A 13,939-nucleotide genomic window follows, 5' to 3' on the forward strand; every position below is an offset into this window, starting at 1 on the left:
GTGAGCACATACTCAAGGGAGACAGATGCTCTCTTTGGCCTGCACATCAAAATTACACACAATCTAATTTAGACACACAGACACATTTAACGACGCTGGACTGAGTGCTGGCAAAGCCGATCGATCACCTTTTGATTTATTGAGTTATCTCAAAAACCACAGATGGTGTTTCAGTTTGGGATGAAATCAGAAGCACTTTAGCATTCGTGTGTGTGTGTGAAATATAAATAGAAAGACAGGACTGAGGAGAGATGAGAATGAAATGAGGTGAAAACAGAATAGAAAAATCTCTCTAGTATAGAAAAACCCCTGTAGTGTAGAAAAACCCTCTAGTATAGAAAAAAACCCTCTAGTATAGAAAACCCCCCGTAGTGTAGAAAAACCCATCTAGTATAGAAAAAACCCCTCTAGTATAGAAAAACACCTGTAGTGTAGAAAAACCCCTCTAGTATAGAAAAAACCCCTCTAGTATAGAAAACCCCCCGTAGTGTAGAAAAACCCATCTAGTATAGAAAAAACCCCTCTAGTATAGAAAAACACCTGTAGTGTAGAAAAACCCCTCTAGTATAGAAAAAAACCTCTAGTATAGAAAAACCTCTCTAGTATAGAAAAACCTCTCTAGTATAGAAACCCCCCTTTAGTGTAGAAGAACCTCTCTAGTATAGAAAAAACCCTCTAGTATAGAAAAAAAACCTCTAGTATAGAAAACCCCCTCTAGTATAGAAAAAGCTATTGGTAAGCAAAGAGTAGCGTAAAAAGAGAAACAGATTATATAATACCCTGTCAATCGTTGACCAGTCTAACTCTGTGGACGCTCACTGATGGTTATATCAAAGAGTTTATAGTGCCCACCACAGTCACTGATTGACAGTGAAGTTAAATAGGGATGCACCACACTACCTCAGGCTTTTCCTGCCACATCACAGAGGATCTGATATCATATCATGCTAGAACTGTGGTGTGTACAGCTGATGGCCAGCCAGAGGAGGTTGACCATCACCCTCTCTTTTGACCTCTTAAAAGTAATGGCAAAAATGTACATTTCCACCTCAATAGACTGACCCAAAAGTAATTGTAAATGAGAACTTGTTCTCAACTTGCCTACCTGGTTAAATAAAGGTGAAATAAAATTGCTTTTAATGAGCAGTTCTATGATAAGGACATACATAAACTTGGTATCATTAGAAAGAAAACATCTGGGAGATTATAAGGAAATGGTCAGAACATAGATAGGAATGGCACAGTTCAGATGACATACAATCAAGCACACACAAAGTAATTGTTTTATTTTTATTTGTTGAATTCATCTTGAATGGACAAGCTGTAAGTCAATTATTGATGAATAGAGCTGGAAACACATCAGATGCCTTCCACAACAAGTCAAAAACTTCTGGGGAAAAATGGGATTGATAGGCACAACAACAAGAACTTGACAGATGCTTTAGTCAGGGGTGTCAGGTGTGGTCAAGGGACATCTCCAAGTGTCCACTCAACCTCTCCAATGTGTCCTAAGTATGTCAATTAGGTTATTCCATTGCTATTCCACATTGAATATGCCTAAAAGTTCATGGTTAATATAAAAACACAATTTCTGCAAAATCAACCTCTCAAACATTGTGGTGGTGTCAGGGGACATCCAAGTGTCTTTTCAACCTCGCCAAAGTGTCCAAATGGGGTAATACCACTGCCATTACACATTGAATAAGCCTAAAAGGTATTGGTCCCACATTAATAAGAACTATTGGCAGGAAAAATAATGAAGACACATATGCATTATAAGTGTAACTGGGCGTGAGTCTTGCGAAACGATCATGTACTGCAGTCCCCTTTATTCTCCTCATCCTTCTCTTGGTCACTCATGTAAAGAGATTGGTTGATGGCCAAGAAACAGCTTTCACGGGGAACTTGAATCGGTAGAGTGGGGACTTGCTCCACTAGTCAACTAGTCTTGATACCTTCACCAGTCTTAATACTTTCACCAGTCTTGATATCTTCGCCAGTCTTGATACCTTCGCCAGTCTTGATATCTTCGCCAGTCTACATTTCTGAGATACAATTTTTATCCAAAAGCGATGAAAGAGTCTGTTCAAAATACTATAACATTTTAATTCAAAAATACTATAATGCTATAATACTAAAATACTATTTAGAGGACCCTACATTTAAGAGTTTACACCCCATCCCTCTCTCCCCCATCCATCTCTCCTTAACCCCATCCCTCTTTCCCCCGTCTCCCTATCCTTAAACCTCCATTCCTCTCTGCCTCATCCATCCATCTCACCTTAACCCCATCCCTCTCTCCCCATCTCCCTCTCCTTAACCTCCATTCCTCTCTGCCCCATCCATCTCTCCTTAACCCCCATACCTCTCTCCCTGATCCCTCTCTCCTTAACCTCCAAGGGGGAGGGGGGGGGGGTACTAAGCTAACATATGGAATTATTTTAAGATGGTAATACCATGGATCATTTAGCCATTTGTTTTGGAATTTTAGTTTGTATGGGTTAATTTCAGATTAAGGTTTATTATCTATCTATCTATCTATCTATCTATCTATCTATCTATCTATCTATCTATCTATCTATCTATCTATCTATCTATCTATCTATCTATCTATCTATCTATCTATCTATCTATCTATCTATCTATCTATCTATCTATCTATCTATCTATCTATCTATCTATCTATCTATCTATCTATCTATCTATCTAATCTCCATTCATTTGTATGGGTTTCCTTCAGATTAAGGTGTAATATCTATATACAGTATATCTCTGTACTTCCATTCATTTGTATGGGTTACCTTCAGATGAAGGTTTAATATCTATATATATCTCCATACTTCCATTCATTTGTATGGGTTACCTTCAGACCAGTCCCGTGACACTTGTGGGCCTTCAGAATGAGAGGACAACTGGTAGGACTGCATTTATTTATGAGGGCAGGTTTTCACACTACCCCGTTGGACAGGAAGGAGCAGATTGTGTTCCCCTGGGCTAGGTGCCCTCCCATGTCTGAGTGGGTGGCTTGGGTTACAGAGAGGAGAGGAGAGGCATGTTCACATTACCACAGCATGACAACACACTCATGTCCATTAATACCCCCCTGGGCCAAGCCACCGTGGATCTCAGCAACAGCCATTCTCTGTCTAGTTACAGATGGAGTACGGAGTATATGTGGCAGATTTATATTAGCTTCCTATACGAGATCTGACAATGCTATTTTTCTTTATGGAAGAGAGGAGAGAGAGCCAGGCAACATTTCACTGTTTCATCTATGTGCTCGTGTAAATGTAATTTATTTTTCACATTTGATCAGTGTTTGGATGTCACAGTTGTACAGTCCACAGGGATAGATATTATGATATTGTAGGGGCTATATTAGATACATCTTAATAAACCCTTGCAAACAAAGAACCATATATGTGTTTTTATAAATTCTGATATTGGCCAAAAACTAGCCTAATTATAAAGCTATGGAAGGTGGTGTGAATAGCAAACAAACAAAATGTCTTCTATCATAAAACTCAAATCAAATCAAGTTGTATTTCTCCCATGCTTCATAAACAACAGGTGTAGACTAACAGTGAAATGCTTACTTACGGGCCCTTCCCGACAATACAGAGAGAAAACTAGAGATGTAATAACACGTAATAATAAATACACAGTGAGTAATCATAACTTGGCTATATACACGGGGAAGCAGTACTAGTCATCTACACATGTTTACCATATCAGAATAAACACACGCAGGTTAAACATGTGTGGGAGTCATTAGCAACTTCCTGTCTCTAGCCTGTCATGTCTCTGTCACAGTGGAGCAGTTAAACAGGGCAGTGAGCTTTCACCTTCAACCCCAGTCCAGACCACCCCTAATCTCCTGCTACTTTAGCCTGGCTCACCTATAGACTGGCTCACCTATAGACTGGCTCACCTATAGACTGGCTCACCTATAGACTGGCTCACCTATAGACTGGTTCACCTATAGACTGGCTCACCTATAGACTGGCTCACCTATAGACTGGCTCACCTATAGACTGGTTCACCTATAGACTGGCTCACCTATAGACTGGCTCACCTATAGACTGGTTCACCAACAGACTGGCTCACCTATAGACTGGCTCACCTATAGACTGGCTCACCTATAGACTGGCTCACCTATAGACTGGCTCACCTATAGACTGGTTCACCTATAGACTGGTTCACCTATAGACTGGCTCACCTATAGACTGGCTCACCTATAGACTGGCTCACCTATAGACTGGTTCACCTATAGACTGGCTCACCTATAGACTGGCTCACCTATAGACTGGTTCACCTATAGACTGCCTCACCTATAGACTGGCTCACCTATAGACTGGCTCACCTATAGACTGGATCACTTATATAGTGCTCCCGTTCTGTCAGTCCCCTCTCACCTCCAACCCCAGTCCAGACCAACTCCCGTTCTGTCAGTCTCCTCCCACCTCCAACCCCAGTCCAGACCAGCTCCCGTTCTGTCAGTCTCCTCTCAACTCCAACCCCAGTCCAGACCAGCTCCCGTTCTGTCAGTCTCCTCTCAACTCCAACCCCAGTCCAGACCATTTATTTTATAATGTTGAATTCCATTTTAATGCCTGAATTCCTGGAGGGCCTCAATTATCATATTTGGACCAGAATGAAATTCTCCACTACCTATTGTTCCTTCATCGGATGTTTTCATAATTAATCTGCAGATAATTGCCAAAAACATAGGTCTCTACCAGTACCCAAAGTAAATTGGAGAGCCAAATGAACGGCTTTCTCACCAATACGATTCGATAGGCTACACTGACTGACGAGACAAGTGTCACTCACTCTAGCGTCACTGTCAGGCAAGCCCCAACATCGTACAAAAGAAAATCTAGGAAATCTTTTGGTTCACTTTGTCCCGAAGTGATACCATGGACATATAAACCCGTTGCATGAATTATGAACGGCAAATGGATATAGAAAAATTGACTTTATTCAGTTAGTTCGACATCTTTTATTAATTAGTCAACACTTGCTGTTCAGTTGTCAATCTACACACAGTTAATAGCCTAGTCCTACAATGCGTCACAACTCTGCGTGGCTGGCTATGTGATGAATGTGTCAGAAAACAATAATTAGTTGTGGATTTTGACTCATCGATACCACTTATATTACATGCGACGTGCAACAAAAAAATAGGAGAAGTGTGAAAAACCCAACAGCGTTGCAATTCTTGACACATTCAAACCAGTGCCACTGGTACCTACTACCATACCCCGTTCAAAGGCACTTCAGTCTTCTACCCACAGATCTATCCTTAATTCTCTCCTCTACCTCCCCTCATCTTTCATATCCCTTTCTCCCTCTCATGTCCCCCCCCACTCTAACACACTGTTTTTCCATTGCTCCCCTTAACCCTCAGTCCTTTCCCATCTCTCTTCTCATCTTTCCTCTCCTCTCTTCCTCTTTGTTTTCCCATCTGTTCCTGGTCTATCGCCCTGTGATTTACAGCCTCTGTCTACAGAGTTCAGGAGAGGCTCCTGACAGGCTGGGGTGTCTGTTGTCAGCTGACCTGAGAGGAGGAGTCTGTCTAGACCAGAGTTCAGGAGAGGCTCCTGACAGGCTGGGGTGTCTGGTGTCAGCTGACCCGAGAGGAGGAGTCTGTCTAGACCAGAGTTCAGGAGAGGCTCCTGACAGGCTGGGGTGTCTGGTGTCAGCTGACCCGAGAGGAGGAGTCTGTCTAGACCAGAGTTCAGGAGAGGCTCCTGACAGGCTGGGGTGTCTGGTGTCAGCTGACCTGAGAGGAGGAGTCTATCTAGACCAGAGTTCAGGAGAGGCTCCTGACAGGCTGGGGTGTCTGGTGTCAGCTGACCCAAGAGGAGGAGTCTGTCTAGACCAGAGTTCAGGGGTGGTAGTCCTTACTTTATGCTCTATAGTTGAAAGTGGTATTTCATTCTAAATGCTGTTGTGCGTCATCACATCACACCAAGAGATGTCATGTCTGTGGTGTCTTATTCCACACAAAGTAATGTCAGTGACTCAAGAGCATGCTACACTAGTTGAATCAATCAATCAGATTTTATAGAGTCCTTTTTACATGAGCAGTTGTGCTCATGTAAAAGTGCTTTACAGATACCCAGGCTAAAACCCCCGAAGATCATGCAATGCAGAGGCAGAAGCACAGTTGCTCGGAGAGACACCCTAGAAGACAGGAACCAAGGAAGAAACCTAGATAGAAAGCTTAGGCCTGTGGTGAACTGTATTGTGTCCAGACCCACTGAGCCTCAGTCTTTTCTCCTCTTTCACAGGCTTCCCATTGCACCCTCCATCATCCATCCATCATGAGTTCCTGGGTTGTGAACAGGAAAGGAGAGCTGCGGTACTGCCACCACTTCCTCACAGACAACAGCATCTTTCATGGTGAGTGTCTCACACACACACACACACACACACACATAGATATCAGATCTTATTTTGACCAGTTTCTCACAGCAGGAAAATAATCTTGTAGTAACAGGAAATGTAAATTATTACGTGCATAATGATTAATGGCTATTTTTGTAGGGGTTGATACATTTTTCATTAGGGTAAATCAAGTCATACATTTTAGTGGAAATTACAAACTTTAGAAGCCTTTTTAAACCTCAAATACATTTCCTGCTTCCAGGAGAGTTCTCTGCGACAACAGAGTGATCATATTAAGAGAGATTACGTGGGTGATGGCAAAACATTTATTTATTAAATTGTATTTAACTTAATGGAACACAAGGGGGCGATATGCCTCAGCTGTTGCGGCTCTGCAGTTCATTCTGCAATACTATAACGCATTACACGGAGCCCAAGAGTCATCACCAACCATCATCACTAAGACAGGAAAACACTAAATGGCACAACATGACAATTCACCAGGTAATGTAACAAACCCTGCAGCACCATTGAGAGCATCAAAATAACAACCTGCAGGGGCGTCTGTATATTTGAGGAGAGAGTGTGTGACACACTTTGGTTATTACAGAGAGCCACAGGTGGCCCTCACAGTGGAATAATTAGGTTATGATCTATTCTAAGTTTGCATAGGAAGACAGCTCACCGATGAGGGAGCGAGGAGAAGAAATAGACTGTGTGTGTTTATATTGACAGGTAAGGTTGCTTTAATGGTGGGGTTTTGACTTTGGTCATGCATCATTTGGTTAAATCCTAAACCCAGGTGCCCCAGGGTTGAACAACTCAAGGGCAAAGCATTGTCTGCTGGTTGTCACGTCTCATGCCCATCAGTTGATTATCATTGATTAGCTGGACGTCCTTTAAGTTAGTCTGGTCTGAATAGATGTTGAAAGGTCAACCTGATGAAGACTGGTACGGCTGAACATTTGCTGCTCAGAGAAACATCCCACTGCATTTACTCCCACTTCAGTTAAATGAATATGAAAAGAATACTGAAAAACATTGTCTTCAAGGGTTATAGACGGGGCAACAGGGGACGTTTTCAAACAGAACAGACACATCGATCTGCACAGACAGACAGACAGACAGACAGACAGACAGACAGACAGACAGACAGACAGACAGACAGACAGACAGACAGACAGACAGACAGTACCTAATACAGAGACAGACAGACAGACATACATAACACCTAGACAGACAGACAGACAGACAGACAGACAGACAGACAGACAGACAGACAGACAGAGTACATGGCGCCTATCATTCTTCAACATGGCGCCGACAGAGATGGTCGCCTCGCTTCTTGTTCTTAAGAAACTATGCAGTATTTTGTTTTTTTATGTATTATTTCTTACATTATTACCCCAGGAAATCTTAAGTCTTATTACATTCAGCCGGGAAGAACTATTGGATATAAGAGCGACGTCAACTTGCCAACATTACGACCAGGAATACGACTCCCGAAGTGGACCCTCTGTTTGGACCACCACCCAGGACAATGGATCAGATCCCAGTAGGCGACCCAAAACAACGGTGCCGCAGAAGGAGCAGACCTGCCCAGAGACTGCGGTTGAAAATTAGCCTGCAGGCTAAAACCGGCACTTTTACTGAAACGTTGATTAATGTGCACTGTCCTTGTAAAAATAAAATAAACTCAAACGGAGGGGTCTTCTGGTCAGGCTCCATAGACGTGCACATTGCTCACCGCTCCCGAGTATACTACTCGCCAATGTCCAGTCTCTTGACAACAAGAGAGACATCAGAGAGAGACATCAGAGATTGTAACATTCTCTGTTTCACGGAAACATGGCTCACTTGGGATACGTTATCAGAGTCGGTGCAGCCACCCGGTTTCTTCACGCATTGCGCCGACAGAAACAAACATCTCTCTGGTTTGAAGAAGGGCGGGTGTCACAGGCGTCAAAATGAGTAGACCAAGGTGCAGCGTGGAATATGTTTGTCTTGATGTTTAATGAAAGAATGAACACTTACAAATTAAACAAAAATGACAGCAGACAGTTCCGTCAGGTACTCACAACTAAACGGAAAACAACTACCCACAAAAAGAAAAGAAAAACAGGCTGCCTAAGTATGGCTTCCAATCAGAGACAACAATAGACACCTGCCTCTGATTGGAAACCCTACCCGGTCAAAACATAGAACACAAAACATAGAATGCCCACCCACCTATCACACCATGGCCTAGCTAAATAGAGAAAACACAGCTCTCCTAGGTCAGAGCGTGACAGCGGGGGTGTATGCCTTATGATTAACGAGTCGTGGTGTGATCATAACAACACTTTTGTTCACCTGACCTAGAATTCCTTACAATCAAATGCCGACCGCATTATCTACGAAGAGAATTCTCTTCGATTATAATCACATCCGTGTATTCCCCAAGCCGACACCTGGACGGCCCTGAAAGAACTTCATTGGAAACCACATATCCTGAGGCTGCATTTATTGTACCTGGGGATTTTATCAAAGCTAATCTGAAAACAAGGCTCCCTACATTTTATCAGCATATCAAATGCGCAACTCGGGCTGGCAGCATTCTGGATCATTGCTGCTCTAACTTCCGCGACGCATACAAAGCCGTCCTTCGCCCTCCTTTCGGCAAATCTGACCACGACTCCATTTTCTTGCTCCCAGCCTATAGACAGAAACTTAAACAGGAAATGCCTGTGCTCAGGTCTGTTCAACGCTGATTCCACGCTTCAAGATGCTTCGATCACGTGGACCGGGTTATGTTCCGGATAGCCTCAGACAACAATATTGATGTATACGCTGATTCGGTGAGCGAGTTTATTAGCAAGTGCATCGGTGATGTTGTACCCACGGTGACTATTAAAACCTTCCCCAACCAGAAACCGTGGATTGATGGCTGCGAAACCAGCCCCGTCGTGGACACCGACGTCTTGCTCCCAGACAAACTAAACAACTTCTTTGCTTGCCTTGAGGACAATACAGTGCCACTGACATGGCCCGCAGCCAACATGAGTAAAACATTTAAACATTTTAACCCTCGGAAGGCTGCCAGCCCAGACGGCATCCCTAGCCGCGTCCTCAGAGCATGCGCAGACCAGCTGGCTGGTGTGTTTACGGACATATTCAATCAATCCCTATCCCCGTCTGCTGTTCTCACATGCTTCAAGAGGGCCACCATTGTTCCTGTTCCCAAGAAAGCTAAGGTAACTGAGCAAAATAACTATCGCCCCGTAGCACTCACTTCCGTCATCATGAAGTGCTTTGAGAGACAAGTCAAGGATCATATGACCTCCACAATACCTGACACCCTAGACCAACTCCAATTTGCTTACTGCCCCAATAGGTCCACAGACGACGCAATCACAATCACACTGGACATCTGGGCAAGAGGAACACCTATGTAAGAATGCTGTTCATAGATTACAGCTCAGCATTTAACACCATAGTACACTCCAAACTCATCATTAAGCTGGACTTTCTGACGGGTCGCCCCCAGGTGGTAAAGGTAGGAAACAACACCTCCACTTTGCTGATCCTCAACACAGGGGCCCCACAAGGGTGCGTGCTCAGCCCCCTCCTGTACTCCCTGTTCACCCATGTCTGTGTGGCCACACACGCCACCAACTCTATCATCAAATTTGCAGACGACACAGTAGTAGGCCTGATTACCAACAATGACGAGACAGCCTACAGGGAGGTGGTGATGGCCCTGGCAGAGTTTTGCCAGGAAATTAACATCTCCCTCAATGTCAACAAAACGAAGGAGCTGATCGTGGACTTCTGGAGACAGCAGAGTGTGCACGCCCCATCCACATCGACGGGACCTCAGTGGAGAAGGTGAAAAGCTTCAAGTTCCTTTGAGTACACCTCACTGACAATCTGAAATGGTCCACCCACACAACGAGTGTGGTGAAGAAGGCGCAACAGCACCTCTTCAACCTCAGGATGCTGAAGAATTTTGGCTTGGGGCCTAAAACCCTCGCAAACATTTACAGATGCACAATTGAAAGCATCCTGTCGGGCTGTATCCCCATCTGGTACGGCAACTGCACCGCCCGCAAACGCAGGGCTCTCCAGAGGGTGGTGCGGTTTTGCCCAACGCATCACCGGGGGCACACTGCCTGTCCTCCAGGACACCTACAGCACCCGATGTCACAGGATGGCCAAAAAGGTAATCAATGACATCAACCACACGAGCCAAGGCCTGTTCACCCCGCTATCACCCAGAAGACTCGGTCAGTACAGGTGCATCAAAGCTGTGACAGAGAGACTGAAGAACGGCTTTAATCTCAAGGCCATCAGACTGTTAAATAGACATCACTAGCCGGCTACCACCCGGTTACTCAACCCTGCACCTTAGAGGCTGCTGCCCCATATACATAGACATGGAATCACTGGTCACTTTAATAATGGAACAGTTGTCACTTTAATAATGTCAACATACTGCTTTACTCATTTCATATGTATATACTTTCTACTGTATTTTTGTCAATGCCATTCCGACATTGCTCATCCAAATATTTATACCTTTCTTAATTACATTCTTTTACTTATAGATTTGTGTGTATTGTTGCGAATTGTTAGATACTTTGAGCTAGGAACACAAGCATTTCGCTACACCTGCAATAACATCTGCTAAATAGGTGTGAGTGACCAACAGGGTTGGGAAGTTGATGTAAATCGTTACATGTAAGGGATTACATAAAAAAAACAATCTGTTACGTTACAAGCAAAGATATTGTAATCAGATTACAGATACTTTTGAAAAACGACATGATTACTTCAAGTATTACTTTTAAATTCAGAAAGGAGTGTCGTGTCTTTGGCTATGCCGGATTAAGTGATATGACATGCTATTCTATAAAATCCTTTCTCTGTAATTAATATTACCTGATTGAGCTAATCATGTAAATGTAATTAACTAGAAAGTCGGGGCACCACGAAAGAGTGTTTCTAGAGCTGTTACCTTCCGAATAAACTCTTAAAGACCTAGTAATATTTTACATCAATAGCAGTCAATATTAATCATCACCTTATTTCAGTCTCATCTGAAAGTTGTAAATTCTTGGTTATCTTCATGAACCCTGGCTAACAAGTTGAATCAGCAATAAAAAATTGGGTTTAACTATTTATTTCCTAAATACCTAACTAATCACACAGAATTACATATACATAGAATGCAAATTATGTCATACAGAAAACGCCCCTGTTGGACGGAGCCGACATGACGGCTGGTTACACAAAGGGTTTGGGTTTGAGTGAAAGAGCGGGAAGACTGAGGAACAAAGGGAGAAGCTCTGCTATCGTAAATACAGTATCTTATGCATTCTAAAATTACCGCCCATTTAGAAAAGGGAAATGCAATAAATATTTACTCTGAGCTGCGCTTCAGTAGGTTGGTCGTAGATACTGGCCGTGTTGCCCAACAGAGATCTTGCTGTCCTCGGAAGAATGTAGTATCGTCGTAGTGTGTTAGACTGGATACGTCGTCCGTCCTTTCCTAGCCCACGTTTACAGCGGCCGCTGCTAACTCAACGGCTAGGAGGTATCACTTCTGTAGTGAATAAGAGTTCAAAGTTCATACTATTCGCAACCAAAGCTCACGCTGAGGTTGGCTTAGTTCTGTAGTTATTATCTGAATCCTTCTGACATCGGACCGTCGCCCTAATGTACCCGGAACAGAAAGTTATTCGCCCTTTTAACGCAGAGGCTGCAGGCCTCGCGTACTCAGAACAGGAGGTTACATTTTCGTCAAGGGCTTATATAGTGGACGGAGAGAAGGGCGTGTTTCATAGTTTATAACCAATGTCTCTTCACAGGGGCGGGCCACTGGTTGAGCAGAGCTCTAACCTTATGAAAACCCAATTCTCTCATTTGGAAGCTAAAATTACATTTAATCTTTTCACAAATAGTTTCATATTCAAACATTTAAATTGCACAACAATTCCATGTGAATCTGATAACTAGAGTGTGTAGACTTTACCAGATACAGTTTATGTCGCCCTGTCATCAGTCATAATGTCTCAGATGACCACCGAACAGACATCATATACATTAAGTACCAACGCATATTTTCAACTGGTTCTATTACCGAAATATGGTTCCTTTCCCCCCACTTGTTTGATGTTCCCAGACTCTCTATGTTAAACAAAGGCTATTCCAGAGTCCTTCAGTAGAGTCAGAGAGAGAGGGAAGGGAGAAAGGTATTTATGGGGTGGTCATAAACCTTACCCACAGGCCAAGTTCATGACAGTAGGTTTTGGGAAAAAATATTTCACACTGTTTTCTCAATGACATTAAAATCAGCATTGAAAAAATCTTGCACTTTTAAGTTTGTTCCACCTGAGTGAGTCTGACCACAAGTCAGATTCCACTATGATGACACAACAAATGTGTTTGATGGATCACGGGAAAAGAGCAGGAATGGGCTTTTGTAGGCAACAGACCAAGTAATGTTTTCCAATGATGTGATCGCTGTTGTCATTCAAAGATTATCCAACTTCAATAAACACTTGGAGGTAAGGATGACAGCAGTGGTGTAGTCTATGGCGATACGGATATCACTTATTATCGATATCTACATAGCGCATTGATGTGAATCACACTGTTGCGCTCTCATTTAGCTATTTGCGTTTTACGAATTGTGGTTGTTGTGGATGGCTGTTCACAAATCTAAATGTATAGTTGAACCCAATAATGGTTGAATTCAAGACGTTTAAGCTGCCTATCAATCATTGTTTTTGAAACCAGTGGACAGCCAGTAAAAAATGCTCTCTTGCAACAGCTGCATAGTGTGGATCCCAGCCTACGGAATAAAAGTGGGACTTTTATTGCTCAATCTAATTCATGCTGATAAAAAAATACATCCATAGGCCTAATGGACACATGCTCAAACTCTCAAACTCACACACTTTTGATAGACTTAAAGGGGCAATCTGTAGTTGCTACATCCATTATATATATATATTAATGTAAATATATAATTTAATTGTATTATGATATGTAGTAGAAAAGTGATGAGTTAGAAGAAGCCTACATAACCAATCCATAAAGTAAAATATATCATCCATATATGGCCAGCTATGTAAACTTTAACATTGATTTACATTTACATTTACGTCATTTAGCAGACGCTCTTATCCAGAGCGACTTACAAATTGGTGCATTCACCTTATGATATCCTGCAATCGATGTCGTTCAACTGGTAACATACATTTTTGTCTTCTTCTAATGCCACTTAAAAGGAAGTAATCTAAAAGTAACTGAATGTAATCCGATTACATTGTTGAGTTTGGGTAATCCAAAAGTTACATAACTGATAACAATTTTGGACAGGTAACTAGTAACTGTAACAGATTACATTTAGAAAGTAACCTAGCCAACCCTGGTGACCAATACAATTTGATTTGATTTGACCTGCCGCAGACTGAGAGGAGAGAGAAGAACCTACACGCACAGACCTGACTCTTCTCCTCTATATTAGCCATCTACCCATCTATCCTCTCAACTCTCAGTC

The 13,939-nt window shown here is 42.7% G+C and overlaps 1 protein-coding gene across 1 annotated transcript in view; it reads left to right on the forward strand.

The window, feature by feature from the left end:
- The window catches only part of LOC115163913 (1-phosphatidylinositol 4,5-bisphosphate phosphodiesterase eta-1-like), a 118,459-nt gene that overhangs the window by 11,946 nt on the left and 92,574 nt on the right, over positions 1-13,939 (forward strand). The window contains 1 exon segment of the mRNA XM_029716112.1: positions 6,297-6,408. Within this exon segment, the coding sequence (XP_029571972.1) occupies positions 6,330-6,408 (79 nt within the window). The 5' untranslated portion in view covers positions 6,297-6,329.

The sequence above is a fragment of the Salmo trutta genome, chromosome 26, assembly GCF_901001165.1.
Source record: "Salmo trutta chromosome 26, fSalTru1.1, whole genome shotgun sequence".
Classification (NCBI taxonomy): domain Eukaryota; kingdom Metazoa; phylum Chordata; class Actinopteri; order Salmoniformes; family Salmonidae; genus Salmo; species Salmo trutta.